Genomic DNA, 18,481 nt, shown 5'->3' on the forward strand with positions numbered 1-18,481 from the left:
GAGGAAGAGGGTCAAGAACTTTCTACCAATTCACTGTGAGGCTTTAGGAAAAGACCATTGTCCCCGGATGATGGACCCCTCAGGGGAGCTCTCTGTGAAAGCTCTTTGTTAAGGCCTCATATGCTTGAAACTGTAAAGCCCTTTAAAACAGCTTATCCTGGAGTCTCACCCACAGTACTGTTCCTGATATACAATGAATCCAAATGGAGGTTTATAATAGGCCTTTAAAAGCCTGAGCATGACTCTTCACATCCAGGGTACAAATCAATTTTCTTTAACTGCTACTTCCCAGAAACCTATTTCATCTCAAAACACCCCCTGGGAAACAGAAAACTCTGGATATTTTTCATCTTGTTACTTTCCTCAGAGCGTTCAGGTGGCTAGTTAAACGGTAGCTCTAGATATGATGAGATTCCAAAATACATAGATAACAGCATGCTTATTTCTGAATCTGGTCACAGGTAAGGTTACATCGGATAAGCTAGCCACTCAATTTGTACAGTATCTCTTCTTTCACATATGTTCTAAAGCACTCATTATAAAAATTTCTTTTTAAAAAATTGTTATTTCCATAAGTTTTCATGGTCAAACAAAATTAACAGTAACAAAACCCCTCTAATCCTACGATCCTCAAACTTTAATAAAAGGCATAGAAATCACTTGAGGATCTTGTAGGATAGATTTTAATGTAGATCTGGGGTGAGGCCTGAGATTCTGCATTCCTAACAAGTTCTGGGGTGATGCTGAGATGGCTGGCCCATGGACGACACTTTAAGAAGGCTGTTTAGTCTCATGTGGGACTAACCATTGAATCTAATAAGAGTTTGCCATGCATATCAGTGAACAGGGAAATATGTGTGGATGAGAAGTGGAGAGCACGTGGTCAGGAAGGATTTAGGGCTAGGCAGCAGCTTTTGGACTGGGCACAACAATGACATAATAAAGAAATACAAGAGGGGTGCTCGCTTTGGCAGCACATACACTAAAATTGGAATGATACAGAGAAGATTAGCATGGCCCCTGCGCAAGGATGACATGCAAATTTGTGAAGCGTTCCATATTTTTGGGAGGGGATATATGTATACCTAAGGCTGATTCATGTTGAGGTTTGACAGAAAACAACAAAATTCTGTAAAGCAATTATCCTTCAATAAAAAATTAATTAATTTAAAAAAAGAAATACAAGAGAAAAAAAAAAAAGAAAACTGTAAGCCTAATCCATCCCCTCAACTTACCTATCTGATTATATTGCTTCCCTCCTGCAAAAACTTTAGGGCTGACTGCCCACTTAACCAGGGAAAGTCCAAACTCTCTGGTGAGAAGTTTAACCCTTTCATGATAGCTTCAGCTCAACTACCCTCACCCAACATGTACACAGTGAAGCAGCCACCCCGATTCTGTGTTGCTCCCCCAAATGTCATGTACACTACATGGCCCTGATTTGGTCCCACTGCCCCCTCTTCCTAGAAGGCTCTACCACTCAAATCTTCACCCTCCTTCAAAGCCTGCTTCAGATGTCGTCTCTTCAGGCCTCTCTGGTGGTTCAGTGGCTAAGAATCCACCTTGCAGTGCAAGGGACACTGGTTCAATCCCTGGTCCGAGAAGACCTCACCTGCTGTGGGGCAACTACGCCCATGCGCCACAACTGCTGAGCCTGCACTCTAGAGCCCATGTTCCTAACAAGAGAAGCCACCACAGTAAGAAGTCCATGTGCCTCAACTAGAGAGGAGTCTCCACTCCCTGCAACTAACGAACACCTGCGTGCAGCAACAAAGACCCAGCGCAGCCAAAAATAAATATTAAAAAAAGTCACCTCTTCTAAGAAGCATCCCCAAGCCTTCTAGGAATAAGGTATTAGTTCTACTCACCACACTCTGCACTCGGCATTCAAACACCTACACTGGTGTGTTTGGTTTTCTGGAAGGTTATGGCCCAACCAATAAAATTAAGAAGTTACCTGAAACCTAACTCAAGAGTTAAAAGAATACCCAGTTTTCTCATCTTTCCATCCCTGGCTCCTAGAGAAAGAAGTCCGTCATCCAACCCTCCGAAGAATTAAAAATTCCATCGTATTACCTCCCCAGTCTTTTGATCCTAAAATGAAACCATGAGTGATTTCAGCACCCTGGCATATAGCCACCTACTCAAGAACACTGGTGGCTCAGCTGGTAAAGAATCTGCCTGCAATGCGGGAGACCTGGGTTCAATCCCTGGGTTGGGAAGATCCCCTGGAGGAGGGCATGGCAACCCATTCCAGTATTCTTGCCTGGAAAATCCCCACGGACAGAGGAGCCTGGTGGGCTACAGTCCATGGGGTCGCAAAGAGTCGGACACAACTGACCAACTAAGCACAACAATAACAACTCAAGAACCTCATTCCTTCAGCAACCTGTACCCCTGCATCATGGATTTTTATTCAGTGGCTGCCGGATCATTCTCATCAGCATAAACTCTCTTTGTTGTTAAAAAACAAACACACAATGAAAAGACCATGCCTTGCCGTCATCTTCCACCGCATTTCTCTGTTCCCCTTTACAACAAAATGCCCAAGGGTAGTTAGTAGACTTGCCCTCCCCACTTCCTCCCCTTCTAATCTGTCTTGACCCACATCTCCATTCACCAAAACGGCACTTGCCAAGGGTGCCAAAGACCAGAGCGGGGCATAAGCAGGAGTCACTTCCCAGACCCCTCTCACTTGATGTCTGGTCAGCATTAGACACAGTTGGTCACCCTCCCTCTGAAACCCCTTTTCTACTTATCTTCTGGAACACAGCTTCTTTCTTCCCCATGCCCATGCCTGTTCTGTTCCAGTCTCCTCTGCTGGACCCTCCACTTTCCTAACTGGAGGGAAGCAAGCCTCAGTCTTTGGACTTTTCCCCTCTCTATCTACCCTTCATCTCCACGAAGTCATATCCGACCCCATAGCTTTAAACGCCATGTATAAACTAAGGATGCCCAAATGTCTACCAGTCCAGACTTCTCCCAGGAAACTAGATTCACCCAATTACCTCGAAATCAACACATGTAAGATGAAATTATTGACACAAGCTCCCCTCCAAGCCAGCTCCTCCCACCAGACTTTCTCGTCTCATGAAGCCGGGGCTCTGGTCTATCAGGCGCTCACACACAACCCGTGGAGGCATCCGTGCCTCCTCTGTCTCACATGCCACATCCACTGCATCTGTACATCCTTTCAGCAACACCTTCCAGAGCTCTGCAGAGGTGGTTACTTCTACCTGTTGTCACTCCTACGACAAGGATGAGTGCTGTTATTACTCAAGTCTGTGCTGCCATCACCCCTTGCCTGGACCTGTGAAAGGGTCCTAACCGGGCTCCTCACTGCCACTCTTGCCCCGTCCCCAGTGTCATGGTCTATTTTCCACACAGAGCCAGAGCAGGTCTTTTAAATATAAGGCAGGCCATAGCACTATTCTCCTAAAACCTTTTAAGTCTTTCTTACATTCTTTAGCATAAGATGCAACATGCTTCCCCAGGCCCTCGAGTCCACATGTGACAAGGGGCCCCGCTACCCTCCAGATCTCCTGCCCTAGCACTTGCCACTTCCTTCACATGGCAGCAGCCTCGTCCACTTCTCCACTGTTTCTTGAACATCGTTCCCACCACAGGGCCTCTTCCATAGTCTCCCTTTCTGGCCATTTACAAGGCCTCACCTGCACCATATTCAGGCTTCTGCTCCAATGTGTCTGGATCAGACAAGAAAGCCCTTTTCTGACACCCTATGTGACTCAAACTCCATTGGAATCTAGCCCTCTTGCCCTACTTCATTCATTTTTGTGTGGATTCTCTGTCTCTCTCTCTACTAAAACATAACCTTTGTTAAGAGCTGGGACTTACTTATTTTGTTATAGCTGCATCCCTTAGCACAGGGGGTGATCAATACATTTTTACTGGTTGAATAAATGAATATCATTTTAGATGGTCAAAAAGTAATTTTATGACTTTATGCATTATGGAAAAAAACCATGAAAACATTCTAAAGGAATTTCAAAACTCTACTAAATTACAGTCTTTTAAGATAATAAGTCCTGACAGAGAGCTTGTAATGCAGAGGAGAGGCACACTCACTTCCTGATCACCGTCTTGGACTCTGATGAACTTTGACCTCCATCTTCTTCACAGTTTGGGCTTGTCAGGTTCCCATACCTTTATAGAGAAAAACAAACACACAAATATGTAAACAAAAAACAGTTGGTGGTGCTGGAAAGTAATTCTATTCCATCTCAATTACAAGATAACAGTTATACTTTTCAGGAGTATTTAAGGAAAGTAATATTTATGAAATAGCATCCAAAAATGATACTGTATTTTTTACATTTATTTAATGGGTATATATGTATATATATACAAATATATGGGTATACATACATTTTCCATATATATATATGCAGAGTTTGTATCTGCATGCATATATACACACACACATATATTTATTCGAACAAAAAAATGATTTAACAATGAATCACACTACTTAAAACTTTCTCTTACTACTCAACATTTCTTTGAATATTTTAGATGAATTTGTGCTTTTCCTCTTAGCAGGAGAATCAGTCATTACATGAGGCACAGATGGGAGATTCCTCCTGAATTCTGCAGCATCAACCCCTCACCCCTGCCCCTCTGTGTATCCACTGAAGGAACATGTGGCTTTGCTTGCACAGCCTTCATGCCTGTACCACACGTGAGCACAAGCTGATCACTCCATGCTCTGCTTATGAGTCTGGTCTCCTTGAGGATAAGTTCTACTGGAGAAGGGTTATGCGAATGATTCTGAACCCTCAGGTTAGGCTGAGATAGAGACAAGGACTGAAGAATAGAATCCTCATGTCTCAACAACCATGAGAGCAGCAGAGTGTACACTGAGGCCGGTCTAGGCTTCTCCAGCGACTGGGGGAGGGAGACACAGGGGCACAAAGCAACAGGTGCTTAAATTTAAAAATCTCTCTCATTACAAACTCAAAACTTGCTCAATAATTGATCGGTCCCTAGTCACACTGTTAGGTGTCCTTCCAATTCCATAGGTAATGCAAGTCTATTTCATACAGAAATATAATGTTTTATTTGGCTCAGAATATACATTTAGTAAATTCACTTCAAATTCTTAAGGAGTAGCCTTTGTATTCACTTAGAACACCTAGACTAATTCTGCAGTTTCTCTTCCCACCAGTGGAGCGTTCAAAATTGGAGTTTCACAAGCTGGCAATCTGTCCCAAAGCTTTGGTAACAGAAATTCTATAACTGGCAGGGTTTACATGTTTAAAGAGCACATTTTTGTCTTCTACTAATGGGATTAAGGGCCCCAGGACCCTTATGGTTCCTTGTTCTGAGGATTTATAAGTCCTTTAAAACATAAAAGCCCACCATCTGGTTTGACCGAATGCTGGTCCATCTGGTCTCCCCATCGCTCTATCGCGGGAGGGTCCAGTGTACGCCCTTAGGCTTCACCCTCCCCCTGCCTCCCTTCCACCTGTTCCTTTCTCGAGCTCATCAGCCTTATGGACTTCTTGGCCTCCCAAAGATATTTTCCACTGGCCTCCGCCCTCCCTGTTCCTCTTCATTCTGCACCTGCTATTTAGAGGCTTCCAGGGCTACCCTTTGCTTTCCCTGAGATAAGAACGGGGCAGATTAAGACTAATGCAGGCCCCCTGTGAGCAAGGCAGGGCTGGGGAATGAGGTTTCTAGTAAATAAACAGAGCGGGATTTCTTGGCTGTCTCTTCGGCCACCATCATAGCGAACACTGTCCTCATGTTCCCTCACAACAGACTCTGTGGTTTATTTAAGTAGGAAAGATGAGGTGAGTGCAGTGAAGGGGGGGGCCACCATGCCACGCCACCCCTCTGACCACAGTGACCCATCAACTCTTGCCTGCCAACCCTCAGTGACTAAATGTGGGATTTTGTTTTCATCACATTCTGTGTTCCTTTGTTAATTCTCTTTCTGGTTATCCTGGAAAGACTGCACCAAGTAGAAGCTCTGAGAGAAATAAAAGGGGAGAAAAGACTTTACAAGGGAAAGATACACATTCTCTTGCTCCTGATATCCTTTCCAGAGATGATGTTTATACTAAAAACCCCCGATCCTCCTATCCCATGTCTTTACTTAAGCGTCTCATACTCAGCTGCTCTTTCTCTATCGTTTGCAGACTCAAAACTGAAAGGGTGGTGGGATAACATGAACACCCATCTCAGTTCTGTTCCCAGGTGATGCCACAGGTGCAGTCAGATGGCGTCATGGACTAAGCAACTGACAATGGTGAGTGAGCGAAGTTCTCTTTCTTTAGTGAACCTGGTACCATCTGCTCAGAAGACCACTCAGATACTCCTCCCCGCCAGCAGAGAATCTAGAGGCTCATAATTGGGACCTGCATGATTGGTTGGTAAAAACTCAGAGACCAATGAGAACCATCAATAACAAGCCTCGCATGTGTTGGCGAGGTCCAGGTACTTGGGCTCAAAGGCTGCAGCATCCCTAACTCTTCTCTGCCCAACCCACCAGGAAATCCTTTCAGTTCTGCCTTTATAACATACCCTGAATCCTACCACTTCTCGTCCCTTCCACTCTGGCTCACACTGCCGCCATCTTTGGCGTAGATCAATGCAACAGCCACTTAACTCCTCTCCTGGCTTCTGCCAAGTGACGCTGTTCATGCCACTGCTTGGCTCAAAACCCTCCCCTGGCTTCCACTCTTCCCAACTCTGAGAAAAGGTCCATGTCTTACCTGTCTCCCAAAGCCCTAGGGGACCTGCCACTTGACATCTCTGACCACATTTCCTACACTCACTCACTCCCCTTTGACCTCACTGGCTCCTCCCACATCAGGCATCCTCCTGCCTCAGAATCTCTGCACTTGCTGTCAACTGCTTCCCAGGCCCACTCCAATGACACACTCCCTGGGCTCCTGCAGGCCTTTACTCCAATGTCACTTTATCAGTGAGGCCTTCCCTGACCATCCTATGTAAAAGAAACACTAACACCACTGCTTTATTTTCTCCCACAGCCTTTAATACCTTCCAGCATACTGTACAATTAACATAGTAATTATGTTAACTGTTCATTAGAACATAAACCCCATGAGAGCAGGACTTCTGTCTCTTTAGAGCTTAAAACATTGCCTAGCACCAATAGGAATGTTGATGACTATTTCTAGTGGGGTTCCCTAAGCAGACATGAAAATGAACTTCCTAACAACTAGGTTCAAATTTGTCTCTATAAAGGCATCATGTGACTTTTTACTTATACCCATGTCTTAACCTGTCTGTGTCTTCATTTCTAACAATCTAGGAGGATAAAAAAGCTTTAGGATAGCTGGGATCATTACAAAAAATCTAAAATTAAAATGCAAAAGAAATAAATAAGATCTTAAAGCTGATATCTTGAAGGCATAAATAGTATAAAATGCAAAATAATGTATATATACAGTTTTACAGAGGAGACCTTTAGAAGCAAGATAAAATTAAAAAGCCTACAACCCACTGGAATTTAACGGACTGGAGAGGGGACAATTATTTGCCCCTGCACTTTTCTTATCATTAAGGAGAATTAAATCTTACAGAAAATAAACTAGACCAGCATTGGAAATAAGATCTCTTTAATGTTCAAGCTAGGTCACTTGAGAGTTACGAGTTAGTTTTATGAGATTAAGAGTGTTTCTTTGATGTTTCCTGAACCCTCTCATAGCTTCCCATCAAAAACCAAACCAAAGTCAAGTTCAATTCATTCACTTCAGGGGAGTAAATAAAGAGTGTGTGTGTATGTGTGTATAAAGGGTGTGTGTGTGTGTGTGTGTGTGTGTGTGTGTGTGTGTGTATTTAATTAATGAGTAGCTACAGACAAACCTGTCAACAATGTCACCTCCAATTTCTGCAAAAAGGGTGTGTGTGTGTGTGTGTGTGTGTGTGTGTATTTAATTAATGAGTAGCTACAGACAAACCTGTCAACAATGTCACCTCCAATTTCTGCAAAACCTCCCTAGGATTTAAGATCAAAGCACCAACCTCTTAAGAAGGCTTACCATTGAGAAACTGCCCTTCTTTAAATGGTAATTCAAAAAACTTAAATTAAAATACAAATTATCAGGATAACTTCTGACATGGTTTTCTCCATAGTCACAAAGCAAAAGAAAGAATTGTGAATGTCTTCTAAAATATAAATTATTTACTGTTACCTAAAAATGACTAGAAAAAGAAAAAAAATTCATGCTTAACTAGTTGCTAATATTTAAACAGGAAACAGTTATTTCCAAGGGGGATGGATGTATTGTTTGGAGCCTATCTGGGCAGAAAAAAATGTTTAATATGTGTTTGAAAGGAGGACCAGGGACACCTGTGGTTCAGAGAAATATTAAGATAAAGTTAACCCCGGGACAGCCCTTCTGGTGGGGGGACAGGGGGCAGCTTTCTAACCTCTACTCCCTAACAGAAGAGTCTCAGCAACAACAGACCAGGACGGGGATAATCCCAAAGAACATTTCAGGCTCCACTTGATTATGGCAAGTGATCCCTTGATAACAGCAGTTAATAATTACTGAGAGCTCACTACAGGCCAGGCACTGTGCTAAGCATGTTACACGAATTGTTTCATTTGGATGGATAGATTATCTCACAATAATCCTATATGGGGCTTCCCTGGTGGCTGAGACAGTAAAGAATCCACCTGCAGTGCGGAAGACCTGGGTTCAATCCCTGGGTTGGGAAGATCCCCTGGAGAAGGGCATGGCAATCCACTCCAGTATTCTGGCTTGGAGACTCTCCATGGACAGAGGAGCCTCGCAGACTAGAGTCCATGGGGTCGCAAAGAGTCAGACACGACTGAGCGACGAAGCACATAATCCTATATGGTAGAATTATTCTTCTTCCTATTTAATGAATGAGAAAAGGAGGCCCAGAGAGCTTAAGCAATTTTCCCTCAAAGACACAGCTAATCAGTAAAGCAAGGATTTGAACCTTGACAGTCAGGCTCTAGAGCCCAGCCTCCGAGTCACCACCATATCACACAAACCACAGTTACTGTGTTTATTTATTTTATGTCTCCCTCCATGGAGTGATAAATTCTTTAAGGTTAGAAACCTTGGGTTTTTCATTTAATCATTCTTTTTTTTTTCACTCATTTAGTCCTCATTATTAAAGCTTATGTTCGGGTACTATTCTGGGCATTGAGGATACAGCAGTGAACTAATCTCAGCCCCCGTTTTCACGGGGCGGGGGAAGATAAACAATAAACTAGTGATTAGTGAATATATAATAGTCAGATGGTAAAAAGTGCAATGGAGAAAAAAAAAAGCAGCTAAAGGTGCTCAGACATGACTGGAGAGCCTAAGGTGGCAGCTTCCTACAAGTGTCCAGGGAAGGACCCATGTGAACATGACAATGAACTAAAATCTTTCAAGAGTCAGCGAACAGGACACAGAGATCTCTAGGAATGGAGCCTTCCAAGAGGAGGCGAGAGTCTGTGCAAACGCCCTGGGGCAGTGGCAGGACGATGTGCTTGAGAAACGTCAAGAAGGCCAGTGAGACAGGAGCAGAAGAGATGAAGCAGAAACAGAGAAGGGGTGAGCGTGGAGGCGGCAGGGGCCGGCCCCGGGGGCCAAGCCGGCCACGGGCAGGGATTTGATTTCACCTTTTATCTCATTTACTGGTACCTGCCCTGAGCCTGGAGGAGAGCATGCGTTTGGGCGACACTCACTAAACATTGGCTAAGTGAATTAAATCATGCCCTCAGCTACCATGAATAAAAGAGTGGGAGGGGAAGGCAAGAGAGGGCAGAAGCCACTTACTGGGGATGATGAGAGAACAGAGAGGAGGAAGTCAGGGCAGGGGAGACCGCACAGGAAGCCACTGATTCAGGGACCTCTGGGGGCCTTTGCTTTTCTCATCAAGCCCAGCCTGGGAACATCTGAGGCATTTTTTTCTTTAACTGACCCACAAGAACACAGGTCAGGTATGAGGAAAATGTTCAGAAGCTGACCTTGACTCAGGATAATGAGACGGAGAAATAGCCTGCAGATGTCGGGAACACCAAGTGAGGCCTCGGTGAGGGCTGTGGACTGTGCCCCACAGAGCAGCTGGTGGGGGGATGTTTCTAATCACCCTGAATAATATCCTCCACGGTGGATACCTCTCCACCCAAGCGTGGCCTGACTACTGGGTCACGGCCACCAAGCCTACCTTGGAAATGTCTTGTTACCATCATGAAGCCAGTCATTCGAGGAGAAGACAAAGGTCAGAGACAACAAGGTAAAAGCTCCTTGTTCTTGGAAGAGGCCGGTGATGCTGGACAGAGAAGCAGGCAGCGTGCGTGCACACACGAGGTCCAGTTCTTGAGGCAAGGTTTTCCCGTGATTAGAAAAAGCCAGAAGACCCAGAAAGAGCCTCAGTCCTTCCCTCCAGGTCTTTGCTGTGAAGGGCCCTCCACCTTCCTCGCCCTTCGATTCACCACAGTACCTTCATGTTAGCCTCTGAGAGTTAAGGCAAGGTTAACAGCCCAAAAAACTTAGTATTTCCACTTGACAGTTACGAGATACTGCAAACATTCTCCTTGACAATAATATCTTCACCCCCAGCCCTGACCCACAATTGTCTGAATAGGAGACCAAGAAAAAAAAATCAAAGACTTTATAATCCCTATTCTGCCAGGGGAAGAAAACAAAAAGGTGTCTCTTGCTAGAACTTGATTCTCATTCACACATCAAGTCTTTTCTCAAGTCTGATAGCCTTTGCACCCTTGCCATCAGGTTTCTTGGGTTTTCCATTCCAAGGCCTGGCCACCCATTTCTCTTCTCTGGCCCATTTGCTGCCCCCAAAGAGCCCAGTGGCTCCTCAGTGCCTCCTCCTCCTACCTGTGGTTGGTAACAGTTTTAAATCATCTGCTACAGATCTGTCTTGTTAGCATGCTACAGCCGCCACGGATACAAGGAAGGTTGGAAGTTTGACCAAAGAAACAGGTTAGGACTGGGGGCAAGGAACAGGCAGCACCCTGACAACCACAGAATCTGTTTACAAGTCAGGAGTTTCCTTAGGTTTAAGGTGAATTAATACATTATTAACAACTCAGCGCCAGGCTGTGGCTCAGCCCGTGTGCCTAGAGCCTGTGCTCCGCAACAAGAGAAGCCACCGCAATAAGAAGCCCATGCACCGCAACGAAGAGAAGCCCCTGCTCGCTGCAACTAGAGAGAGCCTGAGCACAGCAACAAAGATCCAGCATAGTCATAAATAAAATAAATAAATCTTTTAAAAAAGTCAATCACTTTCCTATATGCCAGTAATAAACAAGTGAAACTTGAAATTAAAATCATACTCCTTTTACATCAGTACTCTGACAAAATTAAAATACTTAGGTATAAATTCAAAATATATATACATGGTCTATATAAGGAAAACTATGAAACTCTGATGAAAGATATCAAAGAACTACTACATAATGGGAGAGAGATTCCATGTTCATAGGAAGACTCAATATTGTCAAGATGGTCCTTCCCAACTCAATCTGTAGGTTCAGTGCAATCACAATCAAACTCTCAGCAAGTTCTTTTGTGGATTTTGACAAACTGATTCTAAAGTTTATATATAGATGCAAAAGAACTACAGAATAGCTAACTCAATACTGAAGAAGAACAAAGTCAGAGGGCTGATGCTATCTGACTTCAAGACTTGCTATAATACTACAGTAATCAAGACAGCGGGGTATTAATGGAAACATAGACAAATAGATCAACTGAATAAAAAGTTCATAGATAGACTTGCACAAATACAGTCAATTGATCTTTGACAAAGGAGCTAAGGCAACCCGGTGAAGCAAAGGTAGTCTTTTCAGAAAACGACAGGTGATGGAACAACTAGACACTGATGTGCAAAACAATGAATCTAGACAAACACCTTACACATTTCAAAAAACTAACTCAAAATAGATCATAGACCTAAATGTAAAACATAAAACTATTAAACTTCTAGAAAAAAAAATATGAGAAAACCTAGATGACCTGGGGTATGATAATGATCTTTCAGATATAAGACCAAAGTCGCAAATCACGAAAAAAATTTGATAAACTAGACTTCATTAAAATTAAAAACCTCTGCTCTGCAAAAGACAGTATCAAGAGAATGAGAAGACAAGCCACAGACTTAAAAGAAAATATTTGCAAAAGCCCCACCTGATAAAGTACTGTTATTCAAAATACACAAAGTCTTAAAATTCAATAAGAAAACAAACAACAGAATTTTAAAAATGGGCAAAAGACCTGAAAAGACACCTTACCATAGAAGATACACATATGACAAGTCCAAATATGAAAAAATGTTCACTATTATTTGCCAATAGGGAACTACAAATTAAAACTGCAATGACATACCATTACACACCTATTAGAATGGCCAAAATCCAAAACACTGCCAACACCAAATGCTCTCAAGGATGTGGAGCAACAGGAATTCTCATTCCCTGCCCATGAGAATACAAAATGGTGTAGAAACTCTGGAAAACAGTTTAATAGTTTCTTACAAAGCTAAATATACTTTCCCCATATGATCCAAAATTCTTGCTCCCTGGTATTTACCCAACAGAGCTGAAAACTTATGTCTACAAAAAAACCTGCACATGGATGTTTATAGCACCTTTACTCACAATTGCCAAAACTTAGATGCAACCAAGATGTTCTTCAGTAAGTGCTGCTGTTGTTCACTCACTCAGTCATGTCCAACTCTTTGCGACCCCATGGACTGCAGCACACTAGGCTTCCCTATCCTTCACTATCTCCCAGACTTTGCTCAAATTCAGGTCCATAGGGTTGATGATGCCATCCAATCATGTTGTTCTCTGTTGATCCCTTCTCTTCCTGCCTTTAATCTTTCCCAGCCTTCTCTTCCTGCCTTTAATCTTTCCCAGTGTCAGGGAGTGGGTAATTAAACTATAAGTCCAATCAGATAGTGGAATGTTATTTAGCACTAAAAAGAAATGAGCTACCAAGCTATGAAAAAACATAAAGGACCCTTAACTGTGTGTTACTAAGTGAAAGAAGCAAATCTGAAAAGGCTACACACTGTATGACTCCAACAATACAACATTCTGAAAAAGGCAAAAACCACAGGTGGCACTAGTGGTAAAGAACTTGCCTGCCAATGCAGGATGTATAAGAGATGCAGGTTTGACCCCTGGGTCAGGAAGAGCCCCTGGAGAAGGAAATGACAACTCACTCCAGTATTCTTGTCTGGAAATTTCCATGGACAGAGGAGCCTGGGGTCACATGGACAGTCCATGGGGTCGCAAAGAGTTGGAAACGACTGAGCACATATACACACATACATACATACATACAGAGATAGTAAAAAGATCAGTGACTGACAGGGATTGGGGGAGGGGGAGGGAACGATGAACAGACAGACCACAGAGGATTTTTTAAGGCAGCAAAACTATTCTGTATGATACCATGATGATGGATATGTATCATTATACATTGTCCAAATCCATGAAATGAACAACACCAAGAGTAAATTTTAATGTAAACTATGGACTTTGGGTGATAATAATGTGTCAGTGGCACTTCCCTGGTGGCTCAGAGGACAAAGAATCCACCTGCAATGTGGGAGACCTGGGTTCGATCCCTGGGTTGGGAAGATCCCTTGGAGGAGGGCATGGCAACCCACTCCAGTATTCTTGCCAGGAGAATCCCCATGGACAGAGGAGCCTGGCGGGCTATAGTCCATGGTGTTGCAAAGAGTCAGACATGACTGAACGACTAAGTACACACAATATGTCAGTGATTGTGATCAGTGTACTATTCTGGTGGAGAATGTTGATAGTAGGGGCATGTATGGGTGCAAAAGATATATTGGAAATCTCTGTACTTTCCACTTTATTCTGCTGTGAACCTAAACCTTCTCTGAAAATAGTCTATTTTTTTTAACTGAAGTATAGATAATTTACAATGTTGTGCCAGTCTCTGCTGTATAGCAAAGTGACTCAGTTTTACACATATACACATTTTTTTTTAAATATTCTTTTCCACTTTATGGTTAAGCCCAGGAGACTGGCTACAGTTGCCTGTGCTATATGGTGGGACCTTGCTGTTTATCCATTCTAAATGTGATAGTTTGCACCTACCAACCCCAAACTCCTAGGGGATCCCTCTTCCTCCTCCTTGGCAACCACAGTCTGATCTCTATGTGAGTATGTTTCTGTTTTGCATACAGGTTCATTTTAGATTCCACATGTAAGTGGTACCATATAGCATGGAAAGAAATGAAAGGGAAACCTATTTGGTGGCACTTCTGATGAAATCTACAGAAATAAATCATATGTTTTCAAGTCTTATATTTGATCGCTTTCTCTCTGCTGTGGAGGAACTGGTTTCATCGGGCAGCTCCATTCTTGCTGGTTGTTGGTGCATCAGCTTTTACATAGGAAGGTGTGACTACTCCACGTGTCATAAAGTATGGATTTAAGATTACTATCCCCATAGTAGTGATATATTTGCATAAGTCCTCCCGAGCTGCTGCACTTGCTATACCCCTATCCTCTAAGACGAGTTCTCTTTGGGAAGTAGTAGATTCAGGTCAGGGGGGTTGGCTGCATACATCGAACAGAAATACTCCAGATACACAGTCCCTATCAGTAGGGACCTTGACAGCCCATGACCTATCTAATGACAAAATATCACTGGCCAACATTGTTTTGATAACACTGTCCTCTCCCATTTCATCCTCTTTTACTGTCTCTGTCATAGAACCTAGCTCTTACCTCCCCAAGGACAGTATCGATTTTAATTTAATTATACACATTTATGTATATGCTTAATTTAAGTTACTCTCAGCCATTAAGCATGAAGAAGACAGGAGTCATGACTGGTTTATCTACCATTATATGCACAGCTCCTTGCATAGTGCATGGTAGATATTAAAACACCTGATAAATCTCATTTCAGTGGATGAATGAAAAGGAGCATGGATGTTCAACTGAGCTGCTTATAACTGTGTGGACGAAGTATCCCCCAGGAAATGCAATTTCTAAGGAAAATCAACTGAGATAATAGAGAAAAGGATATGAGCTGGATACCCAAATCATCCCTTTCTTTAGAAATGACATTAACATTTTCAAATGACATATAAGGGGATCTGGTATGCTTGGAAAGAGCTTCCAAGTCAGAAAGAGATAGGTTTTTATTCCAGCTCTGCTTCTTACTGACTGAAAGTTTCTGAGCCTCAATTTTCTCATTATATACAGGCAGGTAACGATCAATGAACTAAATAAGATAAAGTCTGAAAATGCATGGCAATCAAACATGGGAAGAAGAAATAAGTTCAAAGACCCACTGAATTAGTCTCCTCTCTGGTGACCTAAGCCAGCAAACCCAAGTCAGATTGGTCTTAAAAGCACAGTGTTTATGGGATGGCCATTCAAAGGTTGAAGCCATTCAACCTTTATCCTCCAGAAGTCCCCCACTGGAAGAATTCACTCAAAATGAAGGGGAAATTCAGATTATTACTCAATCCTTTTCAAACTGTGACCTGAGTGCCATTAGTGGCTTAGCAAAAGTTTCTGGAGACCTAATTCACCCCATTTCTCTTGTCCTTAACAGTCTGCTCATTTCTGATATCAGAGAAAGAAAGAATGACCAAGAAAGAACCTAAAAGTAGCAAATGCAACAGCTGTTTGAAGAAAAATCTAGATGTCTGTATAGACATTTCTTGGTTCTCAGTGAGGATCACTAGCTGAAGTAGGTTTCTCCCTAAATTTGAGGTTGGGTGTTTTCAGTAGTATTTGACTTACTTTTTTTAATGATATGGTGTGAAGAAAACATATTTTTAAGTGAAATGTATGTTTAAAGTTGAAGTGAAAGTAAATGTGTTAGTTGCTCAGTCATGTGCTACTCTTTGTGAGCCCATGGACTGTAGCCCACCAGGCTCTTCTGTCCATGGAATTCTCCAGGCAAGAATACTGGAGTGGGTTGCCATGCCCTCCTCCAGGGGATCTTCCCAACCCAGGAACTGAACCTATGTCTCCTGTACTGAAAGAAGAATCTGTACCATCTGAGCCACACAGCCCAAACACAAACAGCTAAACCACACTCAAAAACTTTCTTAGGTTAAAAGGAAGCCAATGAGCCTTAGAATTAACTCTTAGCCACAGTGAGAAGCACAGAAAACAGGATTTCTTGTTAACTGCTGATCACCCTCCAAGGAAGCAATAAGGCACACACAAGGAATTAGCCACATATGACTGCAAACCACTGTCCACTGGGCAATCACAAAGGCTCGTATTAGTAGAATGAAACAGAAAAACTATCACAAATATTTTTAAATCACAGAAAGCAAACAATTCCATATGATAAAAGCCACATGATTGGGAGTCTTAAGAAAAATCAAAGTTTGGTTTCAAATACACTTTTCTCTGGAGGGAAGTAAATACCACAGCATCTGCCTTCAATCCATTCTGGACTGGTTAGGATTAGCACATCCTATAATAACCGCTCGGTGTTAATTTCACAAATAATAAGTAATCTGCTATTAAGAATCCAAGAGAAAACGTTTTTAAAAAAACAAAGTAGAACACAAGTTCAGTTCAGTTCAGTCGCTCAGTCGTGTCCGACTCTCTGCGACCCCATGAATTGCAGCACGCCAGGCCTCTCTGTCCATCACCAACTCCCGGAGTCTACCCAAACCCATGTTCATCGAGTCGGTGATGCCATCCAACCATCTCATCCTCTGTCGTCCCCTTCTCCTCCCGCCCCCAATCCTACCCAGCATTAGGGTCTTTTCCAAGGAGTCAACCCTTCGCATGAGGTGCCCAAAGTATTGGAGCTTCAGCTTTAACATCAGACCTTCCAATGAACACCCAGGATTGATCTCCTTTAGGATGGATTGATTGGATCTCCTTGCAGTCCAAGAGACTCTCAAGAGTCCTCTCCAACACCACAGTTCAAAAGCATCAATTCTGCGGCGCTCAGCTTTCTTCACCATCCAACTCTCACATCCATACATGACCACTGGAAAAACCATAGTCTTGACTAGACGGACTTTTGTTGGCAAAGTAATGTCTCTGCTTTTAAACATGCTATCTAGGTTGGCCATAACATTCCTTCCAAGGAGTAAGGGTCTTTTAATTTCATGGCTGCAGTCACCATCAGCAGTGATTCTGGAGCCCAAAAAAGTAAAGTCTGACACTGTTTCCATTGTTTCCCCATCTATTTCCCATGAAGTGATGGGACCAGATGCCATGATCTTAGTTTTCTGAACGTTGAGCTTTAAGCCAACTTTTTCACTCTCCTCCTTCACCTTCATCAAGAGGCTCTTTAGTTCTTCTTCACTTTCTGCCATAAGGGTGGTGTCATCCGCATATCTGAGGTTATTGATATTTCTCCCGGCAATCTTGATTCCAGCTTGTGTTTCTTCCAGCCCAGTGTTTCTCATGATGTTCTCTGCATATAAGTTAAATAAGCAGGGTGACAATATACAGCCTTGACGTACTCCTTTTCCTATTTGGAACCAGTCTGTTGTTCCATGTCCAGTTCTAACTGCTGCTTCCTGACCTGCATACAGGTTTCTCAAGAGACAGGTCAGATGGTCTGGTATGCCCATCTCTTTCAGAATTTTCCACAGTTTATTGTGATCCACACAGTCAAAGGCTTTGGCATAGTCAATAAAGCAGAAATAGATGTTTTTCTGGAACTCTCTTGCTTTTTCGATGATCCAGCGGATATTGGCAATTTGATCTCTGGTTCCTCTGCCTTTTCTAAAACCAGCTTGAACATCTGGAAGTTCACGGTTCACGTATTGCTGAAGCCTGGCTTGAAGAATTTTGAGCATTACTTTACTAGCATGTGAGATGAGTGCAATTGTGCGGTAGTTTGAGCATTCTTTGGCATTGCCTTTCTTTGGGATTGGAACGAAGACTGACCTCTTCCAGTCCTGTGGCCACTGCTGAGTTTTCCAAATTTGCTGGCATATCGAGTGCAGCACTTTCACAGCATCACCTTTGAGGATTTGAAATAGCTCAACTGGAATTCCATCACCTCCACTAGCTTTGTTCGTAGTGATGCTTTCTAAGGCCCACTTGACTTCACATTCCAAGATGTCTGGCTCTAGGTGAGTGCTCACACCATCGTGATTATCTGTGTCGTGAAGATCTTTTTTGTACAGTTCTTCTGTGTATTCTTGCCACCTCTTCTTAATATCTTCTGCTTCTGTTAGGTCCATACCATTTCTGTCCTTTATCGAGCCTATCTTTGCATGAAATGTTCCTTTGGTATCTCTAATTTTCTTGAAGAGATCTCTAGTCTTTCCCAATCTGTTGTTTTCCTCTATTTGTTTGCACTGATTGCTGAGGAAGGCTTTCTTATCTCTCCTTGCTATTCTTTGGAACTCTGCATTCAGATGAGAATATCTTTCCTTTTCTCCTTTGCTTTTCGCTTCTCTTCTCTTCCCAGCTATCTGTAAGGCCTCCTCAGACAGCCATTTTGCTTTTTTGCATTTCTTT

The 18,481-nt window shown here is 42.8% G+C and overlaps 1 protein-coding gene and 1 non-coding gene across 20 annotated transcripts in view; one reads left to right on the forward strand and one right to left on the reverse strand.

Moving 5' to 3' along the window:
- The window catches only part of RGL1 (ral guanine nucleotide dissociation stimulator like 1), a 276,237-nt gene that overhangs the window by 65,402 nt on the left and 192,354 nt on the right, over positions 1-18,481 (reverse strand). For all 19 annotated transcript variants that reach the window (XM_081492484.1, XM_081492488.1, XM_081492471.1 and 16 more), the window contains one exon: positions 4,087-4,164. In XM_081492484.1, the coding sequence (XP_081348610.1) occupies positions 4,087-4,164 (78 nt within the window). The remainder of the gene's footprint in view (positions 1-4,086; positions 4,165-18,481) is intronic.
- On the forward strand, positions 959-1,065 carry LOC145508020 (U6 spliceosomal RNA). The gene has a single exon (XR_014055289.1). It is a non-coding gene; the product is annotated as a U6 spliceosomal RNA (small nuclear RNA).

Source organism: Giraffa tippelskirchi, chromosome 5, assembly GCF_054371585.1.
Source record: "Giraffa tippelskirchi isolate mGirTip1 chromosome 5, T2T-mGirTip1v1.2.pri, whole genome shotgun sequence".
In the NCBI taxonomy this organism is placed as follows: domain Eukaryota; kingdom Metazoa; phylum Chordata; class Mammalia; order Artiodactyla; family Giraffidae; genus Giraffa; species Giraffa tippelskirchi.